Below are 20,188 nucleotides of genomic sequence, written 5' to 3'. Positions count from 1 at the left end.
GACGGACAGCTAATGATCTTTACATCGCCTCCTGATGAATTTTATCGCTTATTAACGTTTACTAATACCTAAAGTTGCATTACAAACGTATTTCAAGTGTTTTGTGAAAGTTTATCGTCGACTTTTGAATTTAAAAAAATGACGTTACGTTTTGAAACTATGTTTTTTTTTTTATCACACAGTCTACATATAACGATATCTAGGCTTTATATGAACCGATTTAATCGAAATAAAGACCCAAATAGTGTTTATGGGACATCTAGGAGTGCCAACAAAGAAGATGGTGAAAGGTAATGAATGTTTTCTATTTTATTGTGCGGTTTGTGTAATGCCGAAATGCTAATTATTTTGTTTACGTCCCCTGTGGGTCTTTTGGGGTGTTGCATGCTATCAGATAATAGCTTCTCATGCTTTCGCCGAAAAGCATTTTAAAAATCTGACTTGTTGCCTGGATTCACAACGAGTGTAGCTTTAATTCGATACCCTGCATGTGTATTTTAATGAACTTTTGAGTTTTAACTAATACTATTAGCATTTAGCGTAGCGCATTTGCATTTCCAGAGCTCTAGTTGGGACGCAAGCGTCCCGAGTAGAAGCAACAGGTTAAAAGCCTACCCTAATATTCTGCAGACTATCCCGCTTAATTAAAATAGCAACCCCACACGTCCTCTACCTACCATTATTAAAATAAAGCAAATCCATCCACCGCTTTCTTACTCCATCCATCATACTGCCAGTCCAGTGTGTCTTGAAGGCATAAAATAACAGCTTGAAGTAGGCTGCAAGGTCCGGTTCACAGACGTGGTGTATTCGCTACCGTATTCTACAAAGTTCGAGATGTTGGAGGGGCCCGAATACTTCCTTGTGATACACATGTATTCAGCCTGGCCACGCAGTCTGGGACTGCCATGATTTTTTTATGTCGGCGATGCAGAATACAAGGGCATTATGCGAGAGTGCGTCGCGAAAACGGGGAGACCTTGCAATGGCTGTGGTGAGAGTGGCATCCACTGCACGTGTACTGGGCAGACAAATGTATTTGTCACATACACATGGTTAGCAGGTGTTAATGCAAGTGTAATGAAATGCTTGTGCATCTAGTTCCGACCTTGCAGTAATATCTAACAAGTAATATAACTTAACAATTTCACAAATACCTTATATACACAAGTGTAAAGGAATGAATACAAATACGTACATAAAAATATATAAATGAGTGATGGCCAAATGGCATAGGCAAGATGCAGTAGATGGTATAGAGTACAGTATATACATTTGAGATGAGTAATGTAGGGTAAGTAAACATTATATAATATAAAGTGGCTAGTGGTAAATTGATTACATATATTTTTCCATTATTAAAGTGGCTGGAGCGGAGTCAGTATGTTGGCAGCAGCCACTCAATGTTAGTGATGGCTGTTTAACAGACTGATGGCCTTGAGATAGAAGCTGTTTTTCAGTCTCTCGGTCCCCCCTTTGATGTACCTGTACTGACCTCGCCTTCTGGATGATAGCGGGGTGGCCCGGGGTGGCTCGGGTGGTTGTTGTCCTTGATGATCTTTATGGCCTTCCTGTGACATCGGGTGGTGTAGGTGTCCTGGCGGGCGGGTAGTTATCCCCCGGTGATGGGTTGTGCAGACCTCACTACCCTCTGGAGAGCCTTCCGGTTATGGGCGGAGGAGCTGCTGTACCAGGCGGTGATACAGCCCGACAGGATGCTCTCGATTGTGCATCTGTAAAAGTTTGTGAGTGTTTTTGGTGACAAGCTGAATTTCTTCAGCCTCCTGAGGTTGAAGAGGCGCTGCTGCGCCTTCTTCACCACGCTGTCTGTGTGGGTGGACCATTTCAGTTTGTCCGTGATGTGTTGCCGAGGAACTTATAACTTTCCACCTTCTCCACTACTGTCCCGTCAATGTAGATAGGGGGCTGCTCCCTCTGCTGTTTCCTGAAGTCCACGATCATCTCCTTTGTTTTGTTGACATTGAGTGTGAGGTAATTTTCCTGACACCACACTCCAAGGACGCAACCAGTTCATCCGATGAAATGTCCCTCGCCATTACCGTTCACAATTTGATTTTCAGTCCATCCATCAGTCACTCCTTCCCAAGTACATGCGACATCGTTATCTCGTACTTCTGATCCCCCTCGAAACTGCACCCTGTCACTGTTCCGCATGCCTCCTTTATCCCTCGCAGCAATTCCATCGTTAGTTTACGATTCCCATTGATATCCACCACCACAGTACAAGCCCTATCATAGAACTTCTTCCTCTGGTGGTGCACCAGGATTATTTTCTCCATGTCCCGCACTCTTTCAGTTTCCTCGCGTTAGTCATAGAAGCCATTATAATCCGTCCGGTTACACAGAGACCTTTCCCCCAACACCACAAGCTGCTAGGGGAAACTAGCATACTAATAATTTAAAAAATATATTTGAAACAAATAGTCTAACAAAAAAAAAACATGTATGTGTGTGTATATATATATATATATATATATATTGCTCAAAAAAATAAAGGGAACACTAAAATAACACATCCTAGATCTGAATGAATTAAATATTCTTATTAAATACTTTTTTCTTTACATAGTTGAATGTGCTGACAACAAAATCACACAAATATTATCAATGGAAATCAAATTTATCAACCCATGGAGGTCTGGATTTGGAGTCACACTCAAAATTAAAGTGGAAAACCACACTACAGGCTGATCCAACTTTGATGTAATGTCCTTAAAACAAGTCAAAATGAGGCTCAGTAGTGTGTGTGGCCTCCACGTGCCTGTATGACCTCCCTACAACGCCTGGGCATGCTCCTGATGAATTGGCGGATGGTCTCCTGAGGATCTCCTCCCAGACCTGGACTAAAGCATCCGCCAACTCCTGGACAGTCTTCGGTGCAACGTGGCATTGGTGGATGGAGTGAGACATGTTGTCCCAGATGTGCTCAATTGGATTCAGGTCTGGGGAACGGGCGGGCCAGTCCATAGCATCAATGCCTTCCTCTTGCAGGAACTGCTGACACACTCCAGCCACATGAGGTCTAGCATTGTCTTGCATTAGGAGGAACCCAGGGCCAACCGCACCAGCATATGGTCTCACAAGGGGTCTGAGGATCTCATCTCGGTACCTAATGGCAGTCAGGCTACCTCTGGCGGGCACATGGAGGGCTGTGCGGCCCCCCAAAGAAATGCCACCCCACACCATGACTGACCCACCGCCAAACCTGTCATGCTGGAGGATGTTGCAGGCAGCAGAACGTTCTCCACGGCGTCTCCAGACTGTCACATGTGCTCAATGTGAACCTGCTTTCATCTGTGAAGAGCACAGGGCGCCAGTGGCAAATTTGCAAATCTTGGTGTTCTCTGGCAAATGCCTAACGTCCTGCACGGTGTTTGGCTGTAAGCACAACCCCCACCTGTGGACGTCGGGCCCTCATACCATCCTCATGGAGTCTTTTTCTGACCGTTTGAGCAGACACATGCACATTTGTGGCCTGCTGGAGGTAATTTTGCAGGGCTCTGGCAGTGCTCCTCCTGCTCCTCCTTGTACAAAGGCAGAGGTAGCGGTCCTGCTGCTGGGTTGTTGCCCTCCTGCGGCCTCCTCCACGTCTCCTGATGTACTGGCCTATCTCCTGGTTGCACCTCCATGCTCTGGACACTACGCTGACAGACACAGCAAACCTTCTTGCCACAGCTCGCATTGATGTCCCATCCTGGATGAGCTGCACTACCTGAGCCACTTGTGTGGCTTTGCCTGTTTGATTGTTTGTCGCAGGGCATAGCCGGATTTCTTGTAACCTTCCGGGTTAGAGTCCCTCACCTTGACAGCATCAGCTCTACTCTTTAGCTCAGTGTGAATGTTGCCTGTAATCCATGGCTTCTGGTTGGGGTATGTACGTACAGTCACTGTGGGGATGACGTCCTCGATGCACTTATTGATAAAGCAAGTGACTGATGTGGTGTATTCCTCAATGTCATCGGCAGAATCCCCGGAACATGTTCCAGTCTGTGATAGCAAAACACGCCCAATTTTTCAGTTTTTGATTTGTTAAAAAAGTTTGAAATATCCAATAAATGTCGTTCCACTTCATGATTGTGTCCCACTTGTTGTTGATTCTTCACAAAAAAATAGTTTTATATCTTTGTTTGAAGCCTGAAATGTGGCAAAAGGTCTTAAAGTTCAAGGGGGCCGAACACTTTCGCAAGGCACTGTAGCCTGCAATTTATCACAATATACTCTACTTCAGGCAAGCAAAATCTAGATTTCGTGCACCAGCTGTTGTTTACAAATATGTACAGACCACCCCCCTCATCTTACCGGAGTGTGCTGTTCTATGTTGCCGGTGCAGCGTATAGCCTCTAGCTGAATATCCATGTCGTCATTCAGCCACGATTCCGTGAAACATAGGATATTACAGTTTTTGATGTCCCGTTGGTAGGATATTCGTGATCGTACCTCATCTAATTTATTGTCCAATGATTGCACACTGGCGAGAAGTATTGACGGTAACAGCAGCTTACCCACTAGCCTTCTGCCATTCCTGACGAGGCTTCCTGCTCTTTTTCCTCTGTACCTGCGTTGCTTCATCTTGCAAATAACGGGGATGTCGGTTGTTTGGAGAATGTCCTGTGCTGTGCGTCTTGCTTGATGTAGAAAAAATATTTGTCTAATCTGAGGTGAGGGATCGCTCTCCTGAGGCTCTTTTCTGCAGTAAGATACGTTTGCAGAAACATTATGCGGGGAAAAAAACACAATGGCACAATTGGTTGGGCGCCTGTAAAACTGCTGCAGTTTAAGAGTAATTCCCTTCCAGGATCCTTACTCTGAAGTGATTGCCGAGCGTACACTGCGTGCTTGTTGTAGGTACAGGCAACACGGTTGAGTTGCGTACCCTGTGCGTGTCTGGTGTCTCAGTCGCTTGCCATGTGTCCATACCATTATGGTCGGTCATTGAGGTCTTGTTGTTTTAGCAGACAAAAAACAGAAGGTTAACCTTCTCTACGGTTAGGGTTTTTGTTTAAGGAGTCCACAAGGTTGATCTGATGCCTTCAAGCTAATGCAAAGCCAGGGGGGGGGGTTGCACTTCGCTTGCTGAATGGGGGAGTCGAGGGATCCGGGCACAGATCTGCCCAGGTTGTAGAACCCTATAGTTGCCCACTTTAGTAGGGTTGGACGGTTGGTTTTAGATGTCTTTCATCCATTTTAAGTCCGGGTTGGGGATAGGGTTAGGGTGGGGGTTAGTGAGGTTAGAATAAAGGTGGGGTTAGGGGAGTCCTTCTATTGGTCAAGGGGTCAAAGGTGGTGAAAACCAGCCACCGGAGAGGAAATTGCCCCCGGAACCGTCCTCCACTGCAGATTGGCCGAGTCACTCCGTGTCCGTCCGTTATTGGATCCTGGATGTTTTTGTTCATCAATACGTTTAAGAATAATTCCCTTCCAGGATCCTTACTCTGAAGCGATTGCCGTGTATTCACGTCTAGCTGGTGCTGTCGCAGCGTGCTTGGTGTGGGATCAGGCAATGCGGTTGAGTTGCGGGTCCGGTGTCTCAGTTGCTTGCCATGTGTCCATACCAATACGGTCTGTCATTGAGTTCTTGTGGTTTGAGCAGACAAAAACCCTGAAGGTGAACCTTCTCTACGGTTGTCATGCATCCACCCTTTGAGCTCTGTCCATCGTCCTCGTAGATACATACTTGGTTTAGGGTCAGGCAAAAACCCTACAAGGGTGCTCCCTTCCAGGAACCCAGCTTCTCAGTCGTTTGCCATGTGTCCATCCCAAGCATGTCAGTCAGTCGGCCTTGCGAGTTTGAGCAGACAAGAACCCAGGAAGTTTAAACTCTATGGTTGTCAAACATCCACCCCAAATGTCAGTCCTGCATACTCAGTGGTTCAGATGGCAAGAACTAGTGAGGCCACTCGCTTCCAGGATCGTGGTTCCCCATAGGGTGTCATTCTTAGCCAGTGAGTTGTTGTCGCTATGTTGTTCAAGTCTTGTAGTGGTCGGCTCAGTATGAGCGAGACGGGGCCGAGTGTCCGAAGTTTCCGAAGCTGGTTTTTATATCTGACGGATCCTCTTCCCCGTCAAACTGCACCCGGTCTCCCTTCCGGGTTAGGTTAAATGGCTGGAAGGGAAGTGCATTAGCGTCGAAGGGTTACAATGGGCAGACCGATACGAGACTGTGTGATCTGTGGAAAACATAAACTAGCAAGATTAGATAGACATTTAGGCTCAGTTCACCAACTTATAGCCATATTTACAAAAACGCTATGCAAGTGGTTTCTTCATTCGGCGAATTTCCAGGCAGCAAAGGGATGGAACTTCCCGCTGCCGAACAGAGCCAACTTCCACCCGCCTATTCCACACTCCAAGCCAAAGGCTTTCAGAATGTCCAATGAGTACAACAGAGCCCGTCTACTGATCACCTTTGTGAATCTCGGGCTTCGTGACTATGATAGGCCCAACGTCCTGAACAGATCGTAGCTTGAGGTAGGCCATTTCCCGCGGGCTCCCACCGGGAAACCAAAGAACAGGACTGAGCCGGAACTGTTAAGCAATGAGTGGGGCAATAGGCATGCACTTTTCCACCTTTTCCGCTCTTCCCTTTTCCAGGGTATCTTCATTCCTCTATCTCACCATGACATCCGCAACAACACCCAACTTTTCCTTCACAAATAACAAGTCAGGAATCCGTAAATTCTCTTCCTTATTCCTCACTCATCTCCTTTGTGACTTTCCACCCTGCTTCCTCAGCGAAGAGGTCACAAATGAGATGCATTCACTGCCGGACATTGTCTTAGAATGTGGGACCGTTTCCAGTTTGTTTCTGCATGTCCTACACGAGGCTTGTTCTTCCCTCGAGCCAACACCTCCCTTGAAGGATATACGTTCGCCCTTAACTGAATCGCAGCTAGAACCACACTTTCACGGATTCTCAAGCCAGCTGTTACTGGTCTTGTCTTGATGGAACATACTAATTCCATCCCCTTGGACTGGCAACGCTGCCCAGTCCTCAAACTCTTTGTCTCCAGTTTGATGGGGTTTTGCACACCTGCTTGTGCTTCTTCGGCACTACTTTAATTCCCTTCATGCTAGTGCCCTCCTCCTCAACTGGGTATTTTCCCAATTCCGGAGTTTGATCTGGGTCTCCTCCTGCCCTCACCCACAACTTAGTGAATTAACTTTGCGGCATATGTCGCAACCGCCCTGGTCAGTGCGTCTGACGACACTGATGGGTTGAATAATCTTTGAGCCTGGATTGCTGGTATCAATTTCGCCTATTCCGGGCGTATGATGGAGCCACCTTTACGGCTGTTTTTATTATACCGTCCAGGACTGTCAGCTCCACTGACCCTATGTCCCCGTGGTTCACCTTATATATCATCCGGGGGACTGCATACGAGTTCAATATCGTTACTTTCTGGCTGGGTTTGAGTGGCGCTTTATTTATCTTGCTTGACCCACTCAAAGATTTGTCTTCTCAAATCCAGTTTAGCGATTCCCAGCCAGGGGTTCACTTTCAGGCCCAGATATTTTAATGATTTATCTGGGGGGAATCAGGTGTAGCTTTTCCCCTTCAGTCGTCCAGGGCTGACAATTGTTGATGGTGAAAGCCATTCCCCCTCATCTCACCATAAATCCATGACACTTCTTGGTTGCACGCGCAATCCAGAAAGTTGACAAAAGAGTTTTAATACTTTGATGTTATGTTGCATGCCTGCCCATGAGCTGCTCATAAGCACCAAATCATCGGGAAATGCCAAGGTAGTTACTTTCTGTCCTTCGAACATATATCCTTCTCCGATCTCTTCCAACTTGTGGATCAGAATCAGAGGGTCTACCGCCGAAGAGGAGAGAGGACATCGGGTACTCTTCACTCCACTTTGATAGGCGGTGAGGTTCCTTCCTTAACCTTTACTCTCATGCAATCCTCTTCGTAGGAGTTTTTGATCAGCCCTACTATGTGGTCGTCAAGGACCCTTTCTCTCAGAACATGGTGTGTTCATGGGCCACTGAGTCGAATGCCTTCGCAAAATAATGGGACATGCCCTCTCGAGTCTCAGGACAATCGATCCTACTGTAATCAGTCTCCACTCACCGATTTTCCAATAACTCCTCAGTCACTGATGTTGGTATCAGCGTTGTACGACCTTGTTTAAAGGTCTTGGGTATTTTACCTGCTAGCAGCCATGCAGAAAAGATTCCTCTGAGTCCCAATCCAAAAATATTTTCCTGACGATTCTTTCTTAATTGCCTTCAAGTTTATCGGCACTTCGTCCTTGGAAATGGGAGTGCAGAAATACGCAATTCTGCCTTACTGGATGATTGTTATTGACCTAGACCACTGAATTCCACTCTGTGTACATTTCTGTTATTTTATCAACAGATGTACCACATTCCCTGTCTGCTGTGCCATTGAGGATACTGCTTAACTTCTTAAGGTATAGGGGGCAGCATTTTCACTTTTGGATAAATAGGGTGCCCAATTTCAACTTCCTGCTACTCATGCCAAGAATATAAGATATGCATATTATTAGTAGATTTGGATAGAAAACACTCTGAAGTTTCTAAAACTGCTTGAATCATGTCTGAGTATAACATAACTTATGTAGCAGGCAAAACCCCAAGGACTAACCGTTCAGATTTTTTTTTTAGGTCTGTCTGTTCAATGGGTTCTCGTTGGCAAACAATATTTCTTATGAACTTGTTTTCAGTTCCTACCGCTTCCACTGGATGTCACCAGTCTTTGGAATTTGGTTGAGGTTATTCATTTGTGCAATGAAGAAGTAGGCCATCTAGGAACTGCGTAACACTGTTGAGAGTTGCGCAAGACGTGAAAAGTAGCATGGTTTGTTGTGTTCCTGTATTGAACACCGATAGACCCGTCTACAATTTGATCGATTATTAACGTTTAAAAATACCTAAAGTTGTATTACAAAAGTAGTTTATAGGCAACTTTTGAATTATTTTGTAGTGATGTTGCGCATTTTGGAAGCTGTTTTTTTTCTGGAACAAACGCGCTTTATAAATTGACATTTGGATATATATGGACGGAATTAATCTAACAAAAGGACCAATTGTGATGTTTATGGGACATATTGGAGTGCCAACAAAAGAAGCTCGTCAAAGGTAAGTCATGTTTTATATTTTATTTCTGCGTTTTATGTAGCGCCTGCAGGGTTGAAATATGCTACCCTCTGTTTACTGTTGTGCTATCATCAGATAATAGCTTATGCTTTTGCCGAAAAGCCTTTTAAAAATCGGACATGTTGGCTGGATTCACAACGAGTGTAGCTTTAATTGAGTATCTTACATGTGTGATTTTAATTAAAGTTTGATTCTTATATCGTTTTTTAAATTTGCCGCGCTGCATTTTCCCTGGCTTTTGCCCAAGTGGGACGCAACCATCCCCTATATTCCATAAGAAGTTAGTCATTCCTTTTTTCCTTCCTCTTCCTCGCACAACCTAAACGTGGTTTAGGTCCCTTCTCGCCCCCACCTCGCTTTTTGGGGTTCTCGTTTATTCTTCCCAGTACTCGCACCATCAATTCGGCCGTAGCCTCAATATCTGGTATTGCGCACTGGCCCTTTTTTTTTTAACCAGGTAGGCTAGTTGAGAGCAAGTTTACAACTGCGACCTGGCCAAGATAAAGCAAAGCAGTGTGACAGAGTTACGCAAGCCAATAACACAATAAAAGAGTATGTATACAGTGTGTGCAAAAGGCAGGTAATAAGTAGGCCAGGAGCGAATAATTACAATTTAGCAGATTAAAACCGGAGTGATAAATGAGCAGATGATGATGTGCAAGTAGAGATACTGGTGTGCAAAAGAGCAGAAAAGTAAATAAAAACAGTATGGGGATGAGGTAGGTAGATTGGGTGGGCTATGTACAGCTGCAGCGATCGGTTAGCTATTTTCCATGTACTTCATCACCTTTTCCTTCCATGTCTGCAACTCTTTCCTCCCTCTACACAAGTCACTATCGGTGGCCGGTCAGCAGGCATTGTTAGCCCTGCTATTCTTGAGCCCCAATCTATGCCTTCTTCCTTATCGTTATCTATCACTCCCAGTGATAGTTTATGCCTTTTCCAATTTGCTTTTAAGGAAGTGTTCGTACCCAACACTTCGGCAATAAGTCGTGCCGGGCTCCTTTCACTTTATACTTCATTCCGAGCTTTATTATAGCCCTCTCTTCACCTGGCGTCCAGTATTCCCAAATTCTGGCCTCATTACACAATGTAGATGTCTTATATGTTGAGACAGCCCGCTTCTTGACCCCAAACTTTCTTGGACAAGCTTGACAACAAAATGTCCTCTCCTTGCCCCTTGGAGATCCCTGTACTCCCTTACATTTCTGCACATGACAGGCTTTTGAGTCATTTCGCCCCCACTCTTCCACATCTGTAACACTTAAAAGTTCTGCTGCACCTTTTTGTGTTAAATCGTTAAGTGGTCAACCAGCCTACTGACAGACTTTACCACCGCTCTACATAACATGCATTCTTGCCCAGTGAAGGGTATGACAATGCATATTCCCTCTCTGGCTACCTTCTTGCCCTCTTTCTCATGGGTCCCCCTTCCGGGTTTGTTTGCCTTATTTTTAAGGGCTCGGACCCTCACTCGTTCCCTTTACTCTTCCTCCCAGAGCTCCATGAGTAACAGCAGTTACCATTAACTCGCTTCCCCCCTCTGGGAGCTCAGTACGAATTGCCGTCCCGTACTTGTTGCTCCCGGGACTTAGAGCTGTGGTAGATCTTGTTCACTCGACCTGCAGTCGTCCGGATACTCCCACCGTTGTTGCCATTTTCGTTAACCCGGGTTTGTGCACCCGGGGGGGAGAAGATTTGCAAATTCATTACCTAATGAATCCTTCAAGCGTGCATGCATAATCTTCATTACTGATATCGCTTTTGAAATTTATCTTTCGGGCAATTTTGTCCTTTTCCTCTAGCCTTGTTAGAAGGAACCTATTACCCAAACACTGTTTTACCAGCCGGTGAAGGCCCTTCCTACCAGCCAGATCTTTGTTCAACCTGTGTACCACCTCCTTCTCATTCCGAGAAGTAAGGACCCCCAGGCTAACGATTCCTTGAGAGAGTCATAGTTACTCCCACCGTTTACCCGCGCTTCATTGAATTTCTTCACATTGACATTCAGAGTACTGGGCAGAAATCACATCGCGTCAACACCCACCTCAGGCCTTCGCGATGCTTTGTTTTAATTAACTTCTTACGGCATCGATTTGACAACAGCCAGTGAAAGTGCAGGGCGCCAAATTCAAACTTACAAGTATTATACACCATTTTAAAGATAAACTCGTTGTTAATCCCACCACAGTGTCCGATTTTCAAAAAGGCTTTATGACGAAAGCATACCATGCGATTATGTTAGGTCAGCGCCTAGTCACAAAAAAACAGCAATTTTCCAGCCAAAGAGGAGTCACAAAAAGCAGAAATGGAGAGAATGAATCACTAACCTTTGATCTTCATCAGATAGGACTTCATGTTACACAATACATGTATGTTTTGATCGATAAAGTTCATATTTATATAAAAACAATCTCAGTTTATATTGGCGCATTATGTTCAGTAATGTTTTGCCTCCAAAACATCTGGTGATTTTGGAGAGAGCCACATGAATTTACAGGAATACTCATCATAAACGTTGATGAAAGATGCAAGTGTTATGCATAGAATTAAAGATACACTTCTCCTTAATGCAACCGTTGTGTCAGATTTCAAAAAAGCTTTACGGCAAAAGCACACTATGCGATAATCTGAGTACAGGGCTCAGCCAGATACAGATACCCTAGGACAGATACAGATACCCGCCATGTTGTGGAGTCAACAAAAGTCAGAAAAAGCATTATAAATATTCACTTACCTTTGATCTTCATCGGAATGCACTTCCAGGAATCCCAGTTCCACAATAAATGTTTGTTGTGTCGATAAAGTCCATAATTTATGTCCAAATACCTCCTTTTTGTTTGCACGTTTAGTCCAGTAATCCAAAATGCACAAGGCGCGAGCACTAAGTCTAGACGAAAAGTCAAAAAAGTTATATTACAGTTCGTAGAAACATGTCAAACGATTTATAGAGTCAATCTTTAGGATGTTTTTATAAATCTTCAATCATGTTTCAACCGGACAATTCCTTTGTCTTTAGAAATGAAAAGGAACAGAGCTCGTGCTCACGGCCGCATGCATGTCTAAACTCTAGGCTTTCAGCCAGACCCCTGATTGAAACGGCTCTTATTCGCTCCCCTTTCATAGTAGAAGCCTGAAACTGTTCTAAAGACTTGACATCTAGTGGAAGCCTTAGGAAGTAACATCGGACCACATTTACACTGTATATTGAATAGGCAGTCACTTGAAAAACTACAAACCTCAGATTTCCCTCAGGTTTTTGCCTGCCATATATATGTTCTGTTATACTCAGACAGTTTTAGTGTTTTCTATCCAAAACTACTAATAATGTTAGCTTTTCTTTGGGCACAATTTTTATTGGGACGTGAAAACAGCGCCCCCAAGCCATAAGAATTTAAACAGTCGGATTCCCCTGGTCCGCACCAGTTCTAAGTCACCCTAACCCTGTGCTGTAGCTGGGGAGATCCATGAGAAGGGCCCGGCACGCGTCCAGAGTTACCTCCGCCAACCGCCGACCCAACCTCTCACCTGTGGACACCACCCCGATGAACCCCTACACGCAGCCCCTTGCGAGAGCCCCCGAGATGGGCCGCACGTCAAACTTCCAACAGTGGCGAGAGGAGGGTGATGGAGCAACTGCTTCCCCAGCCGCAGCTCGAGCCCAACTACGCTTCGCACCCCAGCCCGACCGACCCAGCCCTTAGAGCCAATCCTTATCCCGAAGTTACGGATCTGACTTGCCGACTTCACCTGAGCGTCGGGAGCCCTCTTGAAGCTAGGGGACACTATTTTTATGTTTGGAAAAATAACGTTCCCAAAGTAACCGGCCTATTTCTCAGGACCATATGCTAGAATATGCATATAATTGACAGATGATAGAAAACACTCTAAAGTTTCCAAAACTGTAAAAATATTGTCTGTGATTATAACAGAACTGATATTACAGGCGAAAGCCTGAGAAAAATCCAATCAGGAAGGGACTCTTATTTAGAAAGCTCTGCGTCCCTATTGAGCAGTGAATGAGATATCAACCAAGGAGTGGTTTCTTAAGAAGCATTTCAAGGTCCTGGAGTGGCCTAGCCAGTCTCCAGATCTCAACCCCATAGAACATCTTTGGAGGGAGTTGAAAGTCTGTGTTGCCCAGCAACAACCCCAAAACATCACTTCTCTAGAGGAGATCTGCATGGAGGAATGGGCCAAAATACCAGCAACAGTGTGTGAAGACATAAAGAAAACGTTTGACCTCTGTCATTGCCAACAAAGGGTATATAACAAAGTATTGAGAAACTTTTGTTATTGACCAAATACTTTTTTTCCACCATAAATTGCAAATAAATTCATAAAAAAATCCTAAAATGTGATTTTGTTTCTCATTTTGTCTGTCATAGTTGAAGTGTACCTATGATGAAAATTACAGGCCTCATCTTTAAGTGGGAGAACTTGCACAATTGGTGGCTGACTAAATACTTTTTTTGCCCCACTGTATTAAACTGATAAAAAAAGTATTTATTACTCAATGGCATTCATTCTTTACAAAATCATAATAATTATCAATTAAAATCAAATATAGGCATTGTAATTCATAAAACAAAACAAAAACACCAAAACTAAACTAAGGGGGGCATCTTCCCTCCCCGTCATACCTAAAAACTACCTTTCCCCATTTCCCCGTCCTTAATCTATCCCCTTAAAACATCTAAATTAACCCCAGCTCTAAACCCCCCTTCCACCTCTCCTGGGCAGCATGCTGCCCCCATTTCCTCTTCTCCCTCTTCATCCTCCCCCTCAAATCTCCTTCCACCCTCCTCACTATCGCTTTCCACAGCCCCCGTTTTATAGAGGCTCATGAAAAACCAGAGTAGAAACCTATCCCTTTCCGTCCCTCTCTCTCTCTACATACACCTCTCTCTAACCTTGCGCATGTTAAAACAAAATCCCCTTTTACCCTACCTATCAGCACCCGTGCCCACGCCCATACTATTCCGGCAAAGGCATAGTCCCAAAAGGCATGACGCACTGTCTCATCCCTGCCACAAGATGGGCTTGGGCAGGTGGAGGATCGCGCCAAGCTATGCCGGTACGGATGGAACGTACCGGCAAACACTTGTGGAGGCTCAACCAATTCAGGTCCTTGAGCCTGTTGTCCAGACCCCACGCCTGCACTCCCTACCATACTACTGCCGGGATGCCCACTACAGGCGCCAGACTTCCTGCCTGTCTGACCTCCTCGTACAGGTGCCTGTGGTCTAAACCTACTCGGGCAACTTCAACCTCTGGGTGTGCACACGGCCACATGGCTAAAGTGCCACGGCAGCTGTTCCGCCTGAGGACCCATGTTAGACCACACCATTACGGTTCTCGCCTGATAGGGGAAGAACACCCGCAGGAAGTAACCGGACGGGTGTATCACCGGATAAGCAAGCTCCTCTTATACATTATACGTGTATAAGAACTAATCATACTGTTGTCATTTTATTATAATTTTTTAACTTGTCCATTTGCAATATGATTTCATAGGATGTCGAAGTCAAAGTCAGTGAATCATTGCCAAATGCCATAAGAAAGTATTGAAAGTGCCAAATCGGGATGTTATGTCCATTTACCATGTACGATCATAGGAAGTCAATTTCTGTACCCAAAAGTTAGTGAACCATGTCCAAATGGCATTTATACTTCCCAAATGATATATAGCCCTATGTTAAGCCATGAATCAACACGTAGATACATTCTAGCTGCAGGTCCAGTTATGACATTGTGTAGGCCTAGCTGAGGCGACCCCAAGTTTTGGCGCTGAAAATTCAAATTTTCCAGGCATTGCTACAGGGTCCTTGAATGAGCTATCGGACAGAAACTTTGGGGTCCGTCTCTATGGGTCGAGGCAGTTTCAATGCACCTATTCTTGTGACTCTAGGACTTTTCTAAATGTCGTCATTTTTGTGATGCTCAAAATGAATTGAAGTTACTGCAAATGTACGAGGCTGTTTCTCGGTCTGAGAACCTTCTAGAGCCACAACTCACCATGCACTATCGACTTGAGCTCTAGAACAGGTTTCTAAAGTTTCAGAGCTCCAGGTCTGACGGGTCTTTGATAGGTTGAGCAAAGGTAACTATTGGAGGCTCTGTGTCTCTAAGCCCCCCACTATGTCACTCAGTCCCGGCTGTGTGTGAGCATTTATTGGAAATCTGATGGGAGAAATGACTGATTTACAGTTCATGAGCGTTACCTAGTGACACATATGACGTTTTGGAAAGATGTGACTTTTTTAACCCTTCAAAACATGCCCTGGGACCCCAATTAAGGGCACTTCCGGTTGGCACAGGAAGCTTAAAGTAAACACATATCCTCATTGGGTTAGGCTTTTACAGAATCCTGAGTTTAAAGTCTTTACGTTAAGAACTGACTGATTTACACATGGTTGCATGCAGTGATTTTCACAATCTGCAGGTTGGTTATATCAAAACACCTTTAGGGTGAATTTAACGACTTCCAGTTGCTCCAGGAAGCTTAGAATCGACACAGGTAGACCTCATAGTGGCCTGATGGATTGTCATTGAAGACAGGTTCATAAGGCATTCATAACCCACATAGGCTTCCGGTTGTATTTAGGGGAGTAGGCAATGTATTCCTATGGGGAGAGAAGTCATTGCAAACACCTTATTTTAACTGTTAAGGGTTAATGCCACACGGTCAAGGTTAGGCTTGCACAGATCGGGAGGACCTCAGGAACGTTCCTGAGGTTGAATTGTCCTAACTCAACCTCAGGAACGTTCCTCAGGTTGAATTGTCCTAACTCTAACGGTTCCGCCGCTGTCCCCCAAAAGCACCTGAAATTTAGGTACAAACTTACTACTTTTTTTCTTGGTCGCGGGGCATCTTGTTGAACTCATGAGATGCCATTTGTTATCTTTCAGTGTTTATTTCAGTCTACAGCAGGACTTTGTTTATTATCTACTTCATTTCCTTTGGCAATGTTAACATATGATTCCCATGCTAATAAAGACAAAATATTCTTTCCAACCTCACAGACAATAACAAAAAACAGTGAAAGTTCAACACTTACAAATTAATTGACAAACCTTTTAAAAAAGCACAACTAAGAATTACTCAGTTATTTAATAAAACAGAACAAACCTTTACATAATAGATAATTGAACACGTTACACTTCTAAAATCTGAACAAGAACACCAAAATAGAAAATTGAACAGACAGTTAGAATAAATTACACACATTTTACACTTCTAAAATCTAAACAAGCACACCAAAAAAGAAAACCACACCAAACAATCTATAAAAGTATTCGGAAGAGGAAGTTATGTTGTAGGTCGGCTCCCCTTCCTTCGAGCTGCATCAGGGCTACCCTCCTTCATTTTACACCTTCTCCTGCAGCTTTAACCTCCTTGAGGCCTTTTTTAGTCTGACTTTTTTTGAGTTAAGTTTGTGCATACCTTTCCATGTGACAATGGGGGAGTGGTGGGGCGACTTGATCTTCACTTTGAGGGGTGAGACTAGCATGGGGCTGATGGCGACCACCATGCGGCGCCTGCTTCCGCTTTGGCGTAAGTTCTGACAGAGCAAACACAAGAATTTAGATATATCTCAAAATTCAGACTTGACTGTTACATTTTGATAATTGAATGTGTCCTGTCAGAATAGCTGATCTTACTGGAGGTTGTCTGGCTGTCTGTTCCTCATCTTCATCCTCTTCCACCACCTCCGAGTCCCCGGCGGATGTGCCAGACTCCTGGTACATCACCTTGGTCTTTTCAGGGGTGGTGCTCCCCTCGGAGAGGGAGGCGTCCTCTCTCACCTTCCGCTTTCTTTTTCCTGAGGTGGAGTGCTGGTTCTCTGCAGCGACTGTGGTATCTTCCCCCTTCATTGCAGCCTCAGAGTGCCCTGATTTCATTGGCTTGGGATGGATTTAAATTGATGGCATAAAATGTGTCTGCCGACTGGATGTTGTGGCACATAAAGTTGGCCACCCTTTCCCTGTCAATCTTCCGGAGCATGGTTTTTACCTGTAAGACCCACACACACACAAAGATTTGATATTACTTCAGACAACAGTAGAATAGGATCTTACAATAATTAGATTCCTATCTAATCTGACCTACATGAGTGACAATGGAGGTCGGCAGGTCAGTGAAGGTAGGACTTTCGGACAGACTCATCTCCTTCAACACCTCCCTCAGGTAGGCAGGCAGTTTCTTCGTGGAATTTAAAAGTGCTGGGCCTTCTTTGCCCCTGAGACAGTGCTTTAATTTCAGAAAGTCTGAACCTTTGTCAGCGACATCTGGACCATGCCATACTCTCAATTCGTTTTTTCCCCCCACCTAATAGAAATTTAACAGAAAACAAACACACAAATACACATTACGCTCCGGCAATTGTTTCCAAAAATAACCAACCAAGCAAACAATCAAATAAACCCAGTCAGCTGTATTTTATAGACTTATATTGATCAGATACACCCTAGATGGGTCACATTTAGCCTCTTTCACCAACATGTTTTTATACAGGCCTGGTCTGTGGCCGTATATGTAGGTAAAGTAGGCACACAGGTACCCATAAAACCGGTACTGATTCCTGTGTCCTTGTTTCTTCCAATGTTTCTGTGGGAACATGAAAATAATTAAAGGCAGCTTCATTATCCCACTCCATAATGCACTCTATACGTGTGTATACCTGTGACATCACAGATTGAGAAGAATTTACTCAGCACTTGAGGGATTTTGCCTTGGTAAGAGACTGGCACTCCAGCAGGCTCTTTTTGGACACCACCTTGCCTTCCTTGTTGTCTTTCACCTTTACCTGGTGAAGGGAAACTGGTCGTCTCATGGACTTGTTAATGCCCTTCATCAACCAGTTGATCCCCTTCCATTGGTTTACGGTCATCCGGCAGCCAGGTGGAGGGGTCTCCTTGGTATATTTAAGAAATGCGCCAATGTTTTTCTGGAGGAATTGAACCCATTAAAAAAACACACAATCAAATACTGTATTGTTAATTAATGCTTGTGAGACTAAAGAGAAAAAGAACTCTGCTTACTGCCTTATTTTGTCATGGTCTGTCAGGAAAAGGAGAGAGGACTGGTAGGTCTCATTCTTGGCCATGTAGTTCAAAAATTTCATCCCCCTCTTGACCTTTGAGGCACAATTTTCCCTAAGCTTATAATTTGGATTGGGGCCCTCACAGGTCTTCCTGAATCCCCCGATAAACACACCTAATCAAAAAACAACATTTTAGACTAGAATTACAATCTCATGAGGCCACATGATTCAGTCAGGCAGTTTATCATATTATTTTCAAACACAAACTCTGCCACTATTTAAAGAAACAGTACTTACTCATAGCAGATCCCGGAAAGATGAGTTTGCAGCTAGATCCGGACACTGTAGGCTCCTCTCTCTGGTCCCCTGAACCTGTCGCTTTGTGTCTGTCTGCCTCTGCCTGAAAGTTGAGGGCCTTCTTTGCCGGACTCACCCTGACAATCCCCATCTTCCTTTTCAGCAGCTGGTACTTCTTCCTCACTCTATGCAGCTCAGCGATCAACTTCAGGTTGTCCTCTTTAATGGATTGGTTGGTCTCACTTCTCATTGTCAGTGCCTCATCCCTCTCTTGCACAGCTTTCTTCAGTCTCAGGATTGGTGCGTGGCAGTAGCAGAATCCTCTTTGCAGTCCACTTCCTCCTCTGCTTCTGTTGGTAAACATAGTATTTCCTCCTCCCCTCCTTTCCTTAGTCTCCACAATATCCAAATCTGTTGCCAGTGGGAAGGCAGGGATCGATGCCCTCCACGCCGCCAGCCTCTCCATCGTCAGCCGTCTCCAAAGGTCCTCTAAAACCTGTCTGTAGAGCTCTGTGTGGGAGTCTATATGCCAGTCTAGTCTGCTGAGATGTGTGGAGCATCCTGTCACTGGACACTGCTCCTGCCTGACATTGACAAGGCCCGACTGCCAATTACAAAGGAGCACCCTTTCTTCACTGTTCCTCACATGGTGTATATACCTAAGGTGCTGACTGAAGCCAATCAAAACCTTATAGCAAAGTGGACATGAGCGCACTAGAGCCATCTATACTATACTATTGAAAAGTGAAACAGTAAATAACCTTAACACAATCCCTTTAGCAATACAGAAAGTACAATGCTTCAGGCTGCTTAATTGATACTTGTAAACACACAAGACCACTCTAGAATCTCCTCCTTACCACTTCCTGCACTCCTCATCTGCTTGTCAGCCCAAAGTGAAATGCAGTCTATTAGAAAAAAATCACTCTTCTCATTTTAACCCAAATTTTCCCAGACATGAAAATATCCAAATCAAGTATCATTAGTAATCAATTTTTTTTCGAAAAGTAGGTGAAAAATTGTGACCGGTGGGATAATGTTACATATACTAAATAAACATATTTCACATACTAAATTAACATATTTATATATATATATTTAAAAAGCGCCACTGGACAATGAGTTAGAGTTAGGCTTCAGAACCAAGTGCAAGATTAATTTATGCATCACTGTTTTGAACTACGATCAGTCAGACCTACTGTCATACAGGATGTCTTCAATCAATTGACCTTTTCCAAAAACATTTAGGTCATTTTGATTTGTCTTTTTCATCGACTTCTTCCTAGAGTCCGTTGTCCTGCTTCTCCTCACCCTTTATCGACTTTTCTATTTTTCTTTTGTCTTTTTCAGACCTTTTTCATTCGGCCTTTTCTACTGTCCATGGTATATCTTGAAGCACTCAATGTGCAGTGGAGCTTTGCATTTCTCACATGCATAGGTAGTACGTTTGTCACAATGACAACTTCTCTGGAACCGGTGCATCGTGTTGATTGGCCAGTGAGAAGCTTTGTCATATCTTGCTTTCAACAGTAGCAGCCAGTAAAGATCCCCTTCCATGGCTGTGGTTTCGTGCCAAACTTTTGCATATTTGGGATGTATACTATGCGTTTTGGAATCACACCAGTGGCAGGCCTCTTCGATCATTTGAAAGCTCAATCTTTATTTTTGACCACCTGCAGCTTTTCACTTGGCTCTTC

The 20,188-nt window shown here is 44.3% G+C and overlaps 1 protein-coding gene across 2 annotated transcripts; it reads right to left on the bottom strand.

The window, feature by feature from the left end:
• Positions 1-16,105: 16,105 nt before the first annotated feature.
• On the bottom strand, positions 16,106-20,188 carry LOC115106237 (uncharacterized). 2 transcript variants are annotated; one of them, XM_065008419.1, is made up of 5 exons: positions 18,492-20,188; positions 18,193-18,367; positions 17,261-18,098; positions 16,813-17,164; positions 16,106-16,712 (listed from the first exon to the last, which is right to left on the bottom strand). In XM_065008419.1, the coding sequence occupies exons 4-5, from the start codon at positions 17,050-17,052 to the stop codon at positions 16,518-16,520; spliced, it is 435 nt and encodes a 144-aa protein (XP_064864491.1). In that variant the 5' UTR covers positions 17,053-17,164; positions 17,261-18,098; positions 18,193-18,367; positions 18,492-20,188; the 3' UTR covers positions 16,106-16,517. Both variants share the same exon structure in this region; 1 of them encodes a protein (XP_064864491.1).

The sequence above is a fragment of the Oncorhynchus nerka genome, linkage group LG23 (genome assembly GCF_034236695.1).
Source record: "Oncorhynchus nerka isolate Pitt River linkage group LG23, Oner_Uvic_2.0, whole genome shotgun sequence".
NCBI classification, from domain to species: domain Eukaryota; kingdom Metazoa; phylum Chordata; class Actinopteri; order Salmoniformes; family Salmonidae; genus Oncorhynchus; species Oncorhynchus nerka.
The sequence above is the reverse complement of the archived record's forward strand: the minus strand, read 5'-3'. Positions and strand labels throughout refer to the sequence as shown.